Raw genomic sequence first — 15,137 nt, forward strand, 5'->3', positions numbered from 1 at the left:
CATTTTGTATTTCAAATGACAAGTATTTTTGCATCTTTATACTATTGAAAAATGACATGTAATAGATAGTATTGATTGAATTTGGGAAATGCGTTAAACAACACAGATACATATTGTTAAAGCTTTCTGTAGTTTATCAATATTGAATTGAGAATGCTGTCATGTGGATTGGTGGAAAAGCAAGGCATATTTACATATGTACTATATGTTGGACGTGGATTGTGATGGAAATATAGGAAGGACATGTTGAAATAGTTGAGAGGATGGCAAGGATAACAAATGAGATAAGAGTAAAATTTAAAAAAGTGACGAGAAGAAGAAAAAGTAAAACAAAAAGTTGTTGAACGATGCCAACAACACGCGGTGTTCCCAAGCGGTCCCCCATCTAAGTACTAACCGCGCCCGACGCTGCTTAATTTCGGTGATCGGACGAGAACCGATGTATTCAGCGTGGTATGGTCGTTGGCGAAAGACGCATGCTTAGCGTAGTATTTTGTGGTTGATATACAATATATTTTTGTACTGCGAGTGGTATTATGAAAACGATTGTTAAAACATATTTTGTAAGAAAACTGTATAAGGTTTCAATATTAAACTGAGAATATTATCGTTTGGTGAAAACTGAATAAATTCGTATCCATTCAAAGTGAAATATATGCTACATACAGTACATTTAGTATTAAGTTTTATTCTGGGCAATTTTTAGATTTCTATAGAAATTAGGAATTGCTAATAGGAAATCACAAAAATGAATACGACACAAACAGAAATTGTTTTTTAACATCAAAGTATTTAACCAGCGATTTCAACGACACCCAAAATTAATAGTTTAATTTCAAATATTTGAAAAAGTAATGAATATATTGAAACTATTTAAACTATTCGTTTATATGCGCTGCAATAACCATGAGATAACTTGTTTAGCTTTTAAATGCTTTTTCTTGCTCATTTCCTAAGGGAAATGTTATTTTACGCATTTCTAACGCTGGTAAAGATTTCACTACGACATCAAAATCAACGTGCAAAAATGTGAAATGACATAAAATTAAATGATATACTGCATTTAAGCCAATTTACAGTTGACTTGGTTTAGGGGGATGCAACAGCAAAAGCAACAGCAAAAGCAACAGCAGCGCGCACGCAACAACTTGCGATGACTTTGCAATGACCTTGTGGGCGAAAAGGCCACAACAGCAAATCCCGAATACGAAATACCAAATACAAAACACAAAATACAAAATTCATTCTCGATTCCACTTATTCTCCCCATGTGCTATTGAAAATCGAGCGTAAGTCGCACGCGACTTTTATTTTTACCCTGTTGCTATAGGGCGAGTGGCATTGAGCATATTAAATTTATGAATAGTTTTGGCTAATATAAAATATTCCAATCATACGATATAGTTTCTTAAATATTCATATATCAATAACAGGTGGAATTGGAACAGAGAGAAAAAACAATCTAGATTGAAAAGAAGATTGCTTGATTTAAGTCTTTTCAATCTTAAAAAAAAATGTTAAAATAAGATTTTTAGGTTGAAAAAAGTGTCCTGATCATAAATCAGTTATCGAAATTGTTTATTGTTATATATACATATTAAATAAAATGACATCAATTATGATTATTTATTCCCTTAATTCAGCGGTTAAGTGTTAATATTGTTTGAAGTTCAAATTATTATTTTGTTAAATTCTTAACAAACTTTATATTTATGAATTAAATTGCACATATATTTTGTAGAGCTATATATATATGTAAATACAGATAGTTATTATGACATGTTTGCCACTTCTGACTTTCAAAGTGATGTAAGATTCTTTAATCGTTTTAATTTCTTTTTTCATATAATCTTTATTAATTTCTACAATATATAAAAAGAAAAAATTCAAATAATGAGGTGTTTATATTTAAATTATTTTTTTTATTTAAAGAAAATGTCATGTTTTAATATTTTGTTTAATGTTTGGTCCGAAGTCTTTATTTACACTTTTAATGCGTATAGGCATATAATTGTATGTATGTATGTATGTATATTACTTATTAAGAAATGGAGAACTCGAGAGATAAATTGAGTTTCGAAGAAAGTTTTTATGACTGCAAAACGCTTGTGAATAATAGTTAGATTTGAAAATAGTTTTTATGTTGCTGAAAATAGTTTTTATGTTCTTTGTACTTATTTGAAATTTAAAAGTTTCTTTTGCCATCACATCTTAGGGTATGCGCTAGTCGTCATAGTTATTAAAATAACCTACTTATATGTTTTGTTCTACCTTCGAGTGTCTTTCGACGTATTTATTTTTATTGAATTGCAGTTTCAAAGCCATCGAACAACAAAATCCACTCAGCTGAAGACAATTTGAAGTTTTTGGCGCAACGTTGGGGATTTGTTGGGAAGTTGCTTTGATGGGGAGAAGCAGGAAGCGAGATGCAGTTCCACCTGCTGGCTGCTCCACCATGAGCATAACTGGGTTGGTCATTAGTTTTAATTAAGGCAGTGTGCAATGCATTTCATTCCGCTAGATTAGCCATCATAAAGGCTAAAACTGCGACTGAGCAGATAAAGCTTCGCCTTGAGCGCAAAATTGCATGCAAATTGACATAAAATTAATAAACACGCAAATTGCATCATTTGGATACAGAGAGAAAAGGGGGACAAACTATACTTCTAATTAGCTGGAAACTTTACCCCAGAGAACCTTGTGCTACATCAAAGAATTTGTTAATTAAACGAAGCGAGGGTCGCTAATGTCCCTTGCTTTGACGGGACATTGACTAGAACACACAAAAAAGGAACTAATAATAGCAGCACAAAAGAGCGATAAAATCTTAATGAAACATTGGATTTTCTTGCAGTGATTTGGCCAGAAACTTTTAGCAAGCACAAGAAAATTAGGGTTTGACAGTCAGTGGCTAATGCAATAAAAATAAATGAATGTCAAGTAGAGCAAGCTTTGGCTGAGGAACTATGCACATACCATAATTTAAAATGCTAATAAAATGTTTGCCTTACAAACTTTGAAATCAAATTCATAATCAATAGATATTGATAAATTTGATAAATTCTAAAAAAAAGTTTGAAATTTTAAGATGATACCATATTTTATTTTAGTGACAAGACAAGACACAATAAATAAAAGAAAATTTTGCACTTTATAACTTATACAGCAAATGTATGTATGTAACAAGAAATGGTTTTATATATTAATTTAATTTTATTAATTTTTGTATATTAGTTTCGTAAATTTTAAGAATAATTCCGTACTGTTACGGGTCGTCGTCTTAAAATGTATTATACGGTATGTTTAAAATGTAATAGTATATTAACAAATCAGATGAAGCTTTTGGTATATTTATTCTCTTTGTTCTATTATTTTTTGGGGTACTAGTTGAGTATATTTTAAGAATAATTCCGCACTATCTTGCCTTTATTTTATATGGGTGGCAGACGAGCACACTCCACTAAAATAGTTTTACAATCTGGTACATTTTATACTCTACGGTATGTTTTGAATGTAAAAGTCTATTAAAAAAAGAGGGGTGCTTTTATTAATTTCTGTGGCTATTCAAACCAGTTTATCACTAATATATAATATTAACTGCTTTTTTGACGCATATATTCTTACAATATTGTAGGTACAAATGTTAAACATAGCAATTCAATCAATACATACATATGTATGTATGTAAATGCAGATGTATATTTCGTTTCATTTCTCACAATACAAAAATACTTTGCATTTCAACCACAAAATGCTACGCTAAGCATACGTCTTTCGCCAACGACCATACCACGCTGAATACATCGGTTCTCGTCCGATCACCGAAATTAAGCAGCGTCGGGCGCGGTTAGTACTTAGATGGGGGACCGCTTGGGAACACCGCGTGTTGTTGGCATCGTTCAACAACTTTTTGTTTTACTTTTTCTTCTTCTCGTCACTTTTTTAAATTTTATTCTTATCTCATTTGTTATCCTTGCCATCCTCTCAACTATTTCAACATGTCCTTCCTATATTTCAATCGCAATCAACAATTTTGGATTTCTATATCACCATTGGTAATTTATTAATATTTATTTGTTCTTTCAATGTATTCTGTAAATTGTACTGCACTTTTAATGTTATTTCCGGAAATCAAGATTATTGTCTTGTTTCAAGAATGAAAAAAATCTTTAAATTGAACCAAGAAGGCAAAATCGTAAGTCAAAATTAAAAATAATCTTAAACTTAGATTGTTTAAAATAAAATACAATTTTTTTATATATATATGTGTACATATATGTATATATATATAAAAAATGGGTAAGTTGTTTAATTCTAACTAATATTAAAAAAAAAGAAACTAAAAATATTAGTTTACTTACAACTTTTTTTTTTTACAAGTATACTTGTTTAAATTGTTGAACAAATGTTTAACTCAGGCACTGTGAATTTAGCTTCATAATTAATAAATTCTAGTAAAAAAAAGATTATGTTTGTATGTAGTGCTGCATTGTTTAATAAAGCGAAGCTGCATTGACTTCACAGTACACTAAGAATATCTGTCACATTTATTTACTCTTTGTGCATTGTACTTTGAGTTGCTCGTTTGGCTGTATTTGCATTTCGTAGCGTATTATTTTGTATTTGGTCCAACAAGCAACACTTCTATTGCATGTGAGGTGTAATCAAAAAGTGCGACCATCTCAAAAGATTTGAATCCGCAAGCAGTGACAGCAGCTGTAGCAATAAAAATAACAGAACAACAATAAAAATATCAGATAACAAGTCAGCTACTGATTCCTCAATGATCGTCTTTAAGCTTCTCTATGTGCTGGCTCAGCTGTGTGGCCTGGCGATGATTGTGTTAGTTGGCATCTGGATTTTCGAGCACTATGGTGGACTGGACTTTTCATCGAATCCGAAGATCGAGTTTAACTGGCATCCGTTCTTTATGACTATTGGATTTATCTACTTGTATGGGAATTCTATTCTTATCTATCGCGCCTTTTACACCCTGCGCAAGAAGACGCTGAAACTCATCCACGCTTTCATACATATGTCTGCCTTCATCCTTACTGTGATTGCCCTGAAGACCGTATTTGATTCTCATGATTTCGCCAATCCTCCGATTCCCAATATGTATTCACTGCACTCGTGGTTGGGTCTCTCGGCTGTGATCATTTTTGGCATGCAGTTCGTTATTGGTTTCGTCGCCTTTCTGTGGCCGGGAATGAAGATGAATTTCAAGATTGCTCTGATGCCGCTGCACATCTATTTCGGACTCTTTGGCTTTGTGTTGGCCATTGCCACCGCTTTAATGGGACTCACGGAGAAGGCCATCTTCTCCCTGGGATCCAAGTATTCCACGTTGCCCACAGCTGGAGTACTGGCCAACGTTATTGGTGTGCTCTATGTAATCTTTGGCGCCCTCGTTGTTTACCTGGCCACAGAGCCAGCCTATAAGCGGAAACCTCTGCCCGAGGACTCGGCTCCTATCAGTGAATAGCATTGAATTCACAACACATTAGAAACCGCTTAAGAGAGCGAGTGAGACTTATTTTTCAGCAACAGAAATTTTAAAGTTACATTTTTTAATTGTAATTGTGAATAATAATTTATAAAAAAAAATATTATTATTTCTTAAATAAATAAATAGGTAAATAGGCAGATAACTTGTCGCTTTCGTTGCTAATAAGAAGTAGTTGTTATTTAGCTAAATATATCAACCAAATTTGCATTAGGAGACAACTACTGCTTATTAAAAACTTACCTTTGAAAGCTACCTTTCATTTTAGTACTTAAATTAAAAAAATTAAAAAAGAGGAGTGCTTTTATTAAATTCGAGAGTGTTATTTACCATAAATAAAACTGTAATCAGAAAGAAATAAAAAAGAAGACATTAGAATTCACATAAATTGATATGTATGTTAATAATTCGAATCGTAGCATTGGTAATCAGTTTCTATTCAATCCGGTTTATCACTAATATATTAACTGCTTTTTTGACGCATATATTCTTACAATATAGTAGGAACAATTCAATCAATACATACATATGTATGTAAATGCTGATGTACATATATTTCGTTTAATTTCTCACAATACAAAAATACTTTGCATTTCAACCACAAAATACTACGCTAAGCATGCGTCTTTCGCCAACGACCATACCACGCTGAATACATCGGTTCTCGTCCGATCACCGAAATTAAGCAGCGTCGGGCGCGGTTAGTACTTAGATGGGGGGGGACCGCTTGGGAACACCGCGTGTTGTTGGCATCGTTCAACAACTTTTTGTTTTACTTTTTCTTCTTCTCGTCACTTTTTTAAATTTTATTCTTATCTCATTTGTTGTCCTTGCCATCCTCTCAACTATTTCAACATGTCCTTATTACATTTCCATCGCAATCAACAATTTTGGATTTTTATATCACCATTTGTAATTTAATAATATTTAAAATTTATTTGTTCTTTCAACGTATTCTGTAAATTGTACTGCACTTTTAATGTTATTTCCTATTGAACCATTTCAATTACTTTTATTTATTTGTACGACTTAAACAGGTGAACTTGCAATTTATACATAAAATAGTTGCAACATAAAATTAAGTCAAAGTGTCTTAAGCATGCAATTTATATTTAAAACATTTTCTAAATAAAATGGCGTCAATATTCATTACTATTATGGGTCGATAACTAATCCTTATATTTATGTATATTTATGTAATATTTAAGCTATTTTTGAAATGCTTTTATTGTGTATTCTGTTTGATGTTATTTATATATTATGTTTTTATTCAATTTGCTGGAAAGACATTCATTTAGTCAACTAATTTAAATTCAATCACATAGCAAATCAATCTAAAGTCAGTATTAGTCTTGCACCAATAAATATTGTACTAATTTTCATTGCAGATCACCTTGTGGAATAACCTTTTGCAATATCTGTTAACTTACTTGTTAATCAAGGCTAACCAGGGGGACTGGGGAAATTGAAAAGTTGCAAAATTGTATTGTTAAGGGAGATAAAAATTGTGAGCGTAAGATGAATTTCCACGCTATAAAACGAAAGCTAAGCGTTGGCTTAGCCATTGACGACCTTCGTTAAACGTGCTGTGAAAATGGCCAACAGGCAGCTCCTCCCCTTTCCTTGCACCAGATTCCTGCTTCTTTCCCTGACGCATAAATTAAGTGGAAGCAGCAGCAGTAGCAAAAGAAGCAAAAGGAGCAGCCATTGGCCCTTAGCCTTAGCCCTGTCGCATGGTGCATTTATTCTGCGTGACTTTTGTTGTCAGTTTTGCCCTCTTCTCTCCGTCTGGTGTTATTGTCCTTGCCGTCGTTGTCGTCGTCGTCGTTGTTGTCCTCGTCCTTTGCACTCAACTTCCTGCAGCAGTGGCCAATTTAATTGCAATTTTTCCTGCACCCAACGTCAAAGACAAATAACCAAAGCTAATAGATCATGTCATCTTGTCAACAAGTTTTACAATCTAATTGCGCACATTCAACAAGAGCATCTCAATTTGTTCGTCAAATAGAGAACTTTATTTATTCTATGGGGGTTCCTTTGATGCATTATTTATCTTTAATACTAGAATAACTTTGGAAAATGTCTTGAGTGGCCGAGTTGTGATAGCCGTAATTCAATAAAATTTATCGACATAAGTTGTACTAAAAAGTATTAAAAATTAAATAAATTATGCCAACTTGAAGATACCAAATTAAGCTTCGACTAGCCTCATATTTCAAATAAAAAGTAATTATTTCGAACTTAAGAATATTGAAGAAATGATCGATGAAAAAAAGGTTGTCTGAAGATACATACAATTTATTTGCTTTTGAAAACGGGGTCAACAACTGTATTTATTTTACCTGTTTTAATTATAATTCTATAATTATTTTCAGAAATTCTTCCTAGTCTTAAAAATAGATCATTTGTTCTGCGATCGTTACCGAAAATGCTTCAAGAGTTCTAGAAAACGTCGATTCAACTGCCCGGCTAGCTCAGTCGGTAGAGCATGAGACTCTTAATCTCAGGGTCGTGGGTTCGAGCCCCACGTTGGGCGCAAGACAACTTTTTATTAAAAATAATAGAAATTCTAAAAATAATAGTATTATTAAATTAAAAAATTTGAATGAATAAAGAGTTAAAAATATCGTATTATAGTAACACAATTTCGTTTACGATTATTGAGAATTTTTTCAAATTTTTTCTGAATCGATGCCAGCCATTAAAAAAAATTTAATTGTTTTCTACTACGCGGAATATTACAATATTGTATCACAACAGAAAAAGGGAATCATAATCTGTAATAAAATAATAAAAAGGCAAAAGCAAAATATCGAAACAGTGACATAAACATAATAAATAAAAAACATCGATCCTGCCAGGAGTCGAACCTGGAATCTTCTGATCCGTAGTCAGACGCGTTATCCATTGCGCCACAGGACCCACGGAAACCAAGCAAACTATCATTAGTCAGCAAATTAATTAAGACTTTTGACATACATATCGTATTGTATCCACCAACATACATACATATGTACATATATGTCTAAACATATATTTGTAAATTTATTTATAGACTTTAACAAGATCGTGATTTTGAAGTTGTAAAGCAGCTTTTAATTAGGCAGTGAAAACTTTGAGCTATCGAAATGAAAGATTCGAGATAACAGCAATTTAGTTGAAAAGTTTGCCACTAGCATGACCTTCTCAACAAAAGGAACAAGTTAGTTTTATGCTGCAGTGGCAAATGCAAATGGCATGCCATTCAAACAAACAGAAATCATATTATCCATACGTCCCGTTCGCCGCACGCATTCACATTCACATACACAGTAGTGGCAGCAATTTTTGATTTTATATCCGACACAACCCTCCCAAACAAAAACGCAGCGATCTGTACGATGTGCTTGCACATTTCATTCTTGTTGTCCAATCCCAATGGGACTCGTAAACAGTTTGGCCAGAGAAGAAGGAAAAAATTGCGAAGCTGAGCAAAACTTGCAATGCAAGTCGATGAGGGTGCCCAGGCACAACCCTAGCTAGGAAACAGCACAGCAGTGGCAATTGCCAATCCTTGACCCGTCATAACGTCTCCTTCGTTGCTGCTGCTGCTGCTGGTGTGTTCTGACAGCACAGTTAAATGAGATATGCTTTTACATTTTTTCGATAAATTTCGTGGCACCCCTGCACTCAGTACGGAGCATTGGATAACATTATTAGCGCAAAAGTTTGCCATAAAAATGGTAAACGGATTTACGCAACGCTTAAAATTGAGATTTACTGTAAGCAAAATTTATGGCAAACGCCAAAAATTTAATGAAAGCAAAAGAATAACTTAGATTTCGAGCTTATCGAATGACATTGATGGATGCACCAGGCAATTAGCTTTTGTGCTTAATGGTATAAAAAGGAAATGACTCGCTCGATATATTTACAAAATGAAATTTCTAGGTCTCGGTCTACTTTGTTTACTCGGTGCTCCAGCATGGGCTGATTTGGAACCTTTTCCAACCTTAACGTATCAATATGGAAACTATTTACTATCCGTTGTAAATAAGGTAAAACACGATCATTATTTGCACTTAACTAGGTCGTTGATCCAACTCTTTGCTTATGATTTCAGTTGAATTGGTACGAAGCAACGACAGCTTGTGCCAGATATGGTGACTCCTTAGCATCGATTCCCAATCAAAGGGCTCAGACTCGAATATATAACGCGATTCTCAGTTCGGGTTTCCAGAAAATTTTGACCGAACCAGTCTGGACTTCTGGCTCGAATCAGGCCAATGGCGTTCAATGGAGTTGGTATTCAACTGGTAATACAATTACTTACCGTAATTTTGCTGAGGCACCATATTCATATGTGTACAATTGCCTGGCTCTGGATGCAGTTTCCGGATTATGGAGAGATATAAACTGCATGGAGAAACGTTATTTTGTTTGCGAAAAACGATGTGCATAAAGAGTACACTTAATTCACTTAAGCAAATAATCAATGAAATCGTTCGTGTGTATTTTAAATTCAACGGTTAGGTGCTTGAGTGTTTTTCCATAGCTGCCAGCTTTTGCACGCGACAACGTAAAGCTTTCAGTGAGCTTTTTAAGCTCTTTAACCAAAATAGATTGAGGTAGCTGTTGTCAACCAGCGAGATTTCCATTGATAAAACAATTTGTTGTAGAGTGTGACCGAATAGGAAATACTCTTTTTAAATAAATGGTTTTATATTTGATCCACACTTTATTTTCCATAATAAATAATCGAATAGAATATTTAAATTTACAGATTACTTGGTGTATACGATTTAAAATATTGTGACCTTAGAAAAATTATTTAGATAACGTTTTTGTAAATGAATAACAAATAATACAAATATGTATTTATGCAATATTCGTATCACCAATCGATAAATTAGGTAAATATAATTATTGAGTTCATGTTATGTGCAGTTAATTGTAGAATATTAAATGTAACGTTTAGGATGATTCTAATTTACAATATATAAAATATATACATAGATTATGCTTACATATGTATATAGCAATTTAGTTTATCACCGTGTGATATACATTACATATAATGTAAACTTATAATAAATAATATAAATTAAATTTTGTAACCATTTCTGTCATCTATCATTTAATTTTCTTTTTGGTTTTACTTATAAATTTCACTGTAAGACAAACAAATTGGTGAAATATTAATAAAAATTGAATTTACTCTAATTTCCATACGTAGCCCTTAAGTATAACATTATATTTATTGAAAATATATGTCGTTTAGAGAAATATTAGTTTCTGATACTTTTTCGACAAAAGTTGCAATGATAACAAAATTCTTTTCTCGCGAAATCTTTTTTGTTGCTGCTTACTTAATCTTTTAACTAATATAATTTCTTTAAATCGTATATAGCCGTAGGCATATTCCGTACTTAAATGACATTGATAAATGTTCTGAGTAATTAGCTTTAATTGCCTAAAACTATATAAAAGGAATGCAATCCATAATATTCTTGACAAAATGAAGTTTTTTGTGGTTGGTATTTTCTGTCTGCTTTGCACAGTTGTCTGGGCAGAAGGTGATGTTACACCGGCCAATGAGGAAGATGCAGACCCAGAAGTTGTGTCTATTAAAATATTTACCTATGAAGACGACACCTATGGAATAGGCTTATATGAAAAGGTATAAGCTTAAATAATCTCGAAGAATATGATTTATTATTTACATATATTTTAGGTGAACTGGCATCAGGCCGAACTCCTTTGTGCATCCCAGAGCTCTACGTTAGTTAGCCTTACGTCAGAAATTCTTTACAATGGGATATTAGAATGGATTCGATCTATGGCCAATGACGATTTGCCCACAATTGCTGAGGACCCTATATGGACTTCTGGAAACAATTTGGGAGACGGCTCCCTGTATTATTGGCAGGGCACTGGAGGACCCGTTTATTACAACAATTTCAGGAATAAATCGTATTCTCATTCAGCTTGTATTGGATTTAATGCTGGGACTGGCTACTGGACTGAGCATGAGTGTAGAGAATCGCATTATTTCATGTGTCAAAAATATTCCAAGCAAATATGCTAACAACACAAACATTATAAGAATTCATTTAGACTGTCGTCAAATGAGTAAAATTTCGGCATTTTAAAAAATAATAATAATAATAATAATAATCCCAATTGCGATCCAATTTAAATAATTCGGTAATTACTAATAGGGATCAAATAAAATGAAGCGAAAAGCAAAAAATATCTCTAATAGTCAGTAGAATATAATAAACGAGAAAAAAAGTAAGAAAGCTACAGTCGAGTTTGCTCGACTATCAGATACCCGCTATCCATTTTGAATAAAAGAAAACCAGCGCGGTATTATTCTTAACATATACTACATTAATATACCGTAAAAATAAAAAAATATACCATAATATGTATTTCGTATATTGATATAGTACTACATTCAAAATATATAATAGAGTACAAAATATACCAGATTGTAAGCCAAAGCAACTAATATCCGTATTAAGAAGGCGATTTCCCATACAAAAGAATTTCTTAAATACCTTCTACGTTTTTTATTTGATGTCAACCAAATTTCAAGGAATCGAAATGACTATAGTTATTATTGTATGTATCAAAATGCGACACCAGCTTTTAAACTTACACTTGTTATTCGATTTTTTGTCGATTTGCGGAGGCAAATACCCGCTATGGGTAGAGTGTATAATTATCATGAATTGTGAGATATGTAGTTGGGGTAGAATTATGTAGAACAGGAAAATTTATCAATTTTATAACTTAGTATCTTTGCATCGTCGAAAAGAAACTTTGAATGCATAATAACAGAGTTAATAATAAAATTTGGCATTATGCCTGATAAGTTACGTTTTATGTATTTTATTCTTAATTTTTAAATTTATCGAATTTTCAAAAAATTCGTTTGAATAATTTCGAAAATGATTTTGATTTGCGAGCAAAAATAACAAATGTTCTCAAAATTATATAACTTCATCACTACTCAAAGGGGTTGATTGATTCAGGCATGGATAAAAATAAAGAACACATATTCTTCATTTGGTTAGAAATGCCACATTCTCCTTAAGTTTTAAATTTCTTTAGTATAATTTTGATTTTGTTAAAATTTCTACCATCAAAACGGTATCTAAAATTATTATTTTTATAAGGTATTAAGAAATTTGAAATAAAGGTGAGTTACATAATTTTAACTTTGAATCTTTAGAATGTTATGTTACTTACTTACTTACTTATTAGTCCCTAATCTATTTAATTACCAGCTTATCATATGACATTGATGAATGTCCCATGCAATTACCTTAATTTTGAATATTACCTCTAATAGTATAAAAGAGATTTCGGCTCATTCAAGTCCTCACAAAATGAAGTTCATAGCTCTTGGTGTACTTTATTTGCTCAGTGCAGTGGCCTGGGCTCTTGAGCCATTTGAATACGTGGACGAAGAATTTGATATTTTTGGTGCCAGCAATGATTCAGATCCATTGTCGATATCAAACCCCTTTCTCTATCTTAAATCGCCTTATGTATTGTCAATCACTAAAAAGGTGAGAATTAGTTATAAATAAAATAAACTCATACTAATTTCCTGCTAATTTCAGCTCAATTGGTTTGAGGCCACCGCAGCATGTGCTGCTAGAGAGTTCACTTTGGTCTCGATTGAAACTTTAACCAAACAACAAACATTGTACAGAACTATCGCTGGATCGGGTATCCAGAATCAAATGAACGAACCAGTTTGGACTTCGGGCTCGAATCTGGCAAACGGTGCCGTCTGGAGTTGGTATTCAACCGGAAAACCCTTCACATATCGCAATTTCCAGAATCAATATGTGGAAAGTGATTATCGTTGCATGGCTTATAATGCGATCAATGGTCGTTGGACACCTGAATTTTGCAGCTCCAAACGTTATTTCATTTGCGAATGTTTATAATAATGTTTTGAAAATAATACATATAATATATAATATATTCATTTGGTGTTGGTATCGAAAAATATAATAAAACTTTCTGATTGCAAATAAAGTTGAAAATTTTCCTTTTTATAAATTTATAAAAATTAAAAACAACTGAAATATACTCGCTACAATGTATAAAAACAACAAATATACAAAAATAATTGTAGTATATAACAGGCATAAGGCATATCCAACTCCAAAAAATATATATGTATAATGTTGATTAACACCACGATCTCAAAGACTAGGACAGAGCTAAAAAAATGTTGACGGCGACCAGATCAAGTTTGATTTCGATTTTTGCCACGTCTTGCCTCCTTTAATTAAAAAAAAAAAAAACGAATAGAAAGTGTATCAATAATTCTTTATACAGTAGGACTTTAGTTGTTTTGGTTGACAATCTGTAATATTTTGAACGTAATTGTTTATACTTGTTTATAGCAAATACATCCTTTTTTTGTTAATTAAAATTGGTTTATTTTAACCATAATCCGCACTGTATTGCTTTTATTAAAAATGGATACTGAAAACTCGAATGCAATTTTCTTTTTTGTTTTTAATAAAAAATCACATATGGTGTCATATTTATTTTTCTCTTCAAACTTAATGATTAATTTAAAGTGTTTTTTAAAGCTACACAAAATACGTTCAAACACTTAAAAGGTATATAGAAACATACAATTTTCCACTGAAAGTGTTCCTCCAAATGTAAATACATGAAGACCATATATATTTAGGTTACATGATTGATGATAAAATTTTAGTTGGGCATTAGCAATACTTTCTAAATCTTCAAATGACATTGATAAATGTACCTGAGAATTAGCGACAACTATATAAAAGCCCAATGCACTCATTATATTCTTCACAAAATGAAGTATTTAGCGTTAACTATTCTCTTTCTGCTCTGCACTGTGTCCTGGGCTGAGGATGAAGAACTTCAGGATGAGGAAGCACCTCTGACTATCGCTCTAACCATCTTTAATTACAATTCAAGTTCCTATGGATTCTCTCTATACCATAAAGTAAGCTTGAAAGTAACCTTCAAATGCTTATAATGTATATAATTATTTATTTAGGTGAGCTGGTTTCAGGCTGAGCTCATTTGCAGATCAGCTGGTTACACTCTGCTGGATATTCCAACCGATACCATTCAAGAAAGCATAAAAGAAATTTTGTTGAGCAGTGGCCTTGATTTGAGTTTCTATTCCGACAACTCACTTTGGACCTCAGGGACAAATCTAGGATCGTGGGGTCAATATGTTTGGCAATCTACTGGACAACGCATTACCTATAATGAGTTCCTTGAAAACCCACCTACAGACCATCCATTTTGCATTGGCTATAATGTCGCAACTGGCTATTGGCACCATCAATATTGTCGGGATGAACGTTATTTCATATGCAAAGAAGTTACTACCGCAACATGTTAGTCAAATGGAGTAACACTTATCAATTCATAGTAATTTTGATGACGGAATATTATATATCATATTAAAACTTCACGTTTGCAATCAGAAGTAAAATATTTTGTTTTAATACGAGTACCATATGATTAATTTAATCCTAATCTTCATATTTTGAGATCAAAGTTACAAAATTATATAATGCTTAATACTGTTTTTAAATGCAAAAACAACATTTATATTATTTATTATATG

The 15,137-nt window shown here is 32.5% G+C and overlaps 5 protein-coding genes, 4 non-coding genes and 1 pseudogene across 9 annotated transcripts; 8 read left to right on the top strand and 2 right to left on the bottom strand.

Moving 5' to 3' along the window:
* Nucleotides 1-348: 348 nt before the first annotated feature.
* Nucleotides 349-467, bottom strand: LOC117572860 (5S ribosomal RNA). Its single transcript, XR_004572595.1, has one exon. It is a non-coding gene; the product is annotated as a 5S ribosomal RNA (ribosomal RNA).
* Nucleotides 468-3,776: 3,309 nt separating this feature from the next.
* LOC117572859 (5S ribosomal RNA) lies at nt 3,777-3,895 on the top strand. The gene has a single exon (XR_004572594.1). It is a non-coding gene; the product is annotated as a 5S ribosomal RNA (ribosomal RNA).
* A 524-nt stretch (nt 3,896-4,419) lies between these two features.
* Nucleotides 4,420-5,490, top strand: LOC117572677 (plasma membrane ascorbate-dependent reductase CYBRD1-like). The gene has a single exon (XM_034255710.2). The coding sequence runs from the start codon at nt 4,784-4,786 to the stop codon at nt 5,483-5,485; it is 702 nt and encodes a 233-aa protein (XP_034111601.1). The 5' UTR covers nt 4,420-4,783; the 3' UTR covers nt 5,486-5,490.
* Nucleotides 5,491-6,136: 646 nt separating this feature from the next.
* LOC117572865 (5S ribosomal RNA) lies at nt 6,137-6,258 on the top strand (annotated as a pseudogene).
* A 1,711-nt stretch (nt 6,259-7,969) lies between these two features.
* Trnak-cuu (transfer RNA lysine (anticodon CUU)) lies at nt 7,970-8,042 on the top strand. Its single transcript has one exon. It is a non-coding gene; the product is annotated as a tRNA-Lys (tRNA).
* Nucleotides 8,043-8,355: 313 nt separating this feature from the next.
* Nucleotides 8,356-8,428, bottom strand: Trnar-acg (transfer RNA arginine (anticodon ACG)). The gene has a single exon. It is a non-coding gene; the product is annotated as a tRNA-Arg (tRNA).
* Nucleotides 8,429-9,408: 980 nt separating this feature from the next.
* On the top strand, nt 9,409-10,230 carry LOC117572681 (snaclec bothroinsularin subunit beta). The gene is made up of 2 exons (XM_034255715.2): nt 9,409-9,543; nt 9,609-10,230. The coding sequence occupies exons 1-2, from the start codon at nt 9,424-9,426 to the stop codon at nt 9,945-9,947; spliced, it is 459 nt and encodes a 152-aa protein (XP_034111606.1). The 5' UTR covers nt 9,409-9,423; the 3' UTR covers nt 9,948-10,230.
* A 773-nt stretch (nt 10,231-11,003) lies between these two features.
* Nucleotides 11,004-11,677, top strand: LOC117572679 (snaclec GPIB-binding protein subunit beta-like). The gene is made up of 2 exons (XM_034255712.1): nt 11,004-11,165; nt 11,220-11,677. Exons 1-2 carry the CDS (start codon nt 11,004-11,006, stop codon nt 11,571-11,573), a joined length of 516 nt encoding a protein of 171 aa, XP_034111603.1. The 3' UTR covers nt 11,574-11,677.
* Nucleotides 11,678-12,880: 1,203 nt separating this feature from the next.
* Nucleotides 12,881-13,543, top strand: LOC117572678 (snaclec bothroinsularin subunit beta-like). The gene is made up of 2 exons (XM_034255711.2): nt 12,881-13,065; nt 13,120-13,543. The coding sequence occupies exons 1-2, from the start codon at nt 12,883-12,885 to the stop codon at nt 13,450-13,452; spliced, it is 516 nt and encodes a 171-aa protein (XP_034111602.1). The 5' UTR covers nt 12,881-12,882; the 3' UTR covers nt 13,453-13,543.
* A 788-nt stretch (nt 13,544-14,331) lies between these two features.
* On the top strand, nt 14,332-14,997 carry LOC117572680 (lectin BRA-3-like). Its single transcript, XM_034255713.2, has 2 exons — nt 14,332-14,501; nt 14,556-14,997. The coding sequence occupies exons 1-2, from the start codon at nt 14,349-14,351 to the stop codon at nt 14,907-14,909; spliced, it is 507 nt and encodes a 168-aa protein (XP_034111604.1). The 5' UTR covers nt 14,332-14,348; the 3' UTR covers nt 14,910-14,997.
* Nucleotides 14,998-15,137: the final 140 nt, after the last annotated feature.

This window comes from Drosophila albomicans, chromosome 3 (assembly GCF_009650485.2).
Source record: "Drosophila albomicans strain 15112-1751.03 chromosome 3, ASM965048v2, whole genome shotgun sequence".
Taxonomy (NCBI): domain Eukaryota; kingdom Metazoa; phylum Arthropoda; class Insecta; order Diptera; family Drosophilidae; genus Drosophila; species Drosophila albomicans.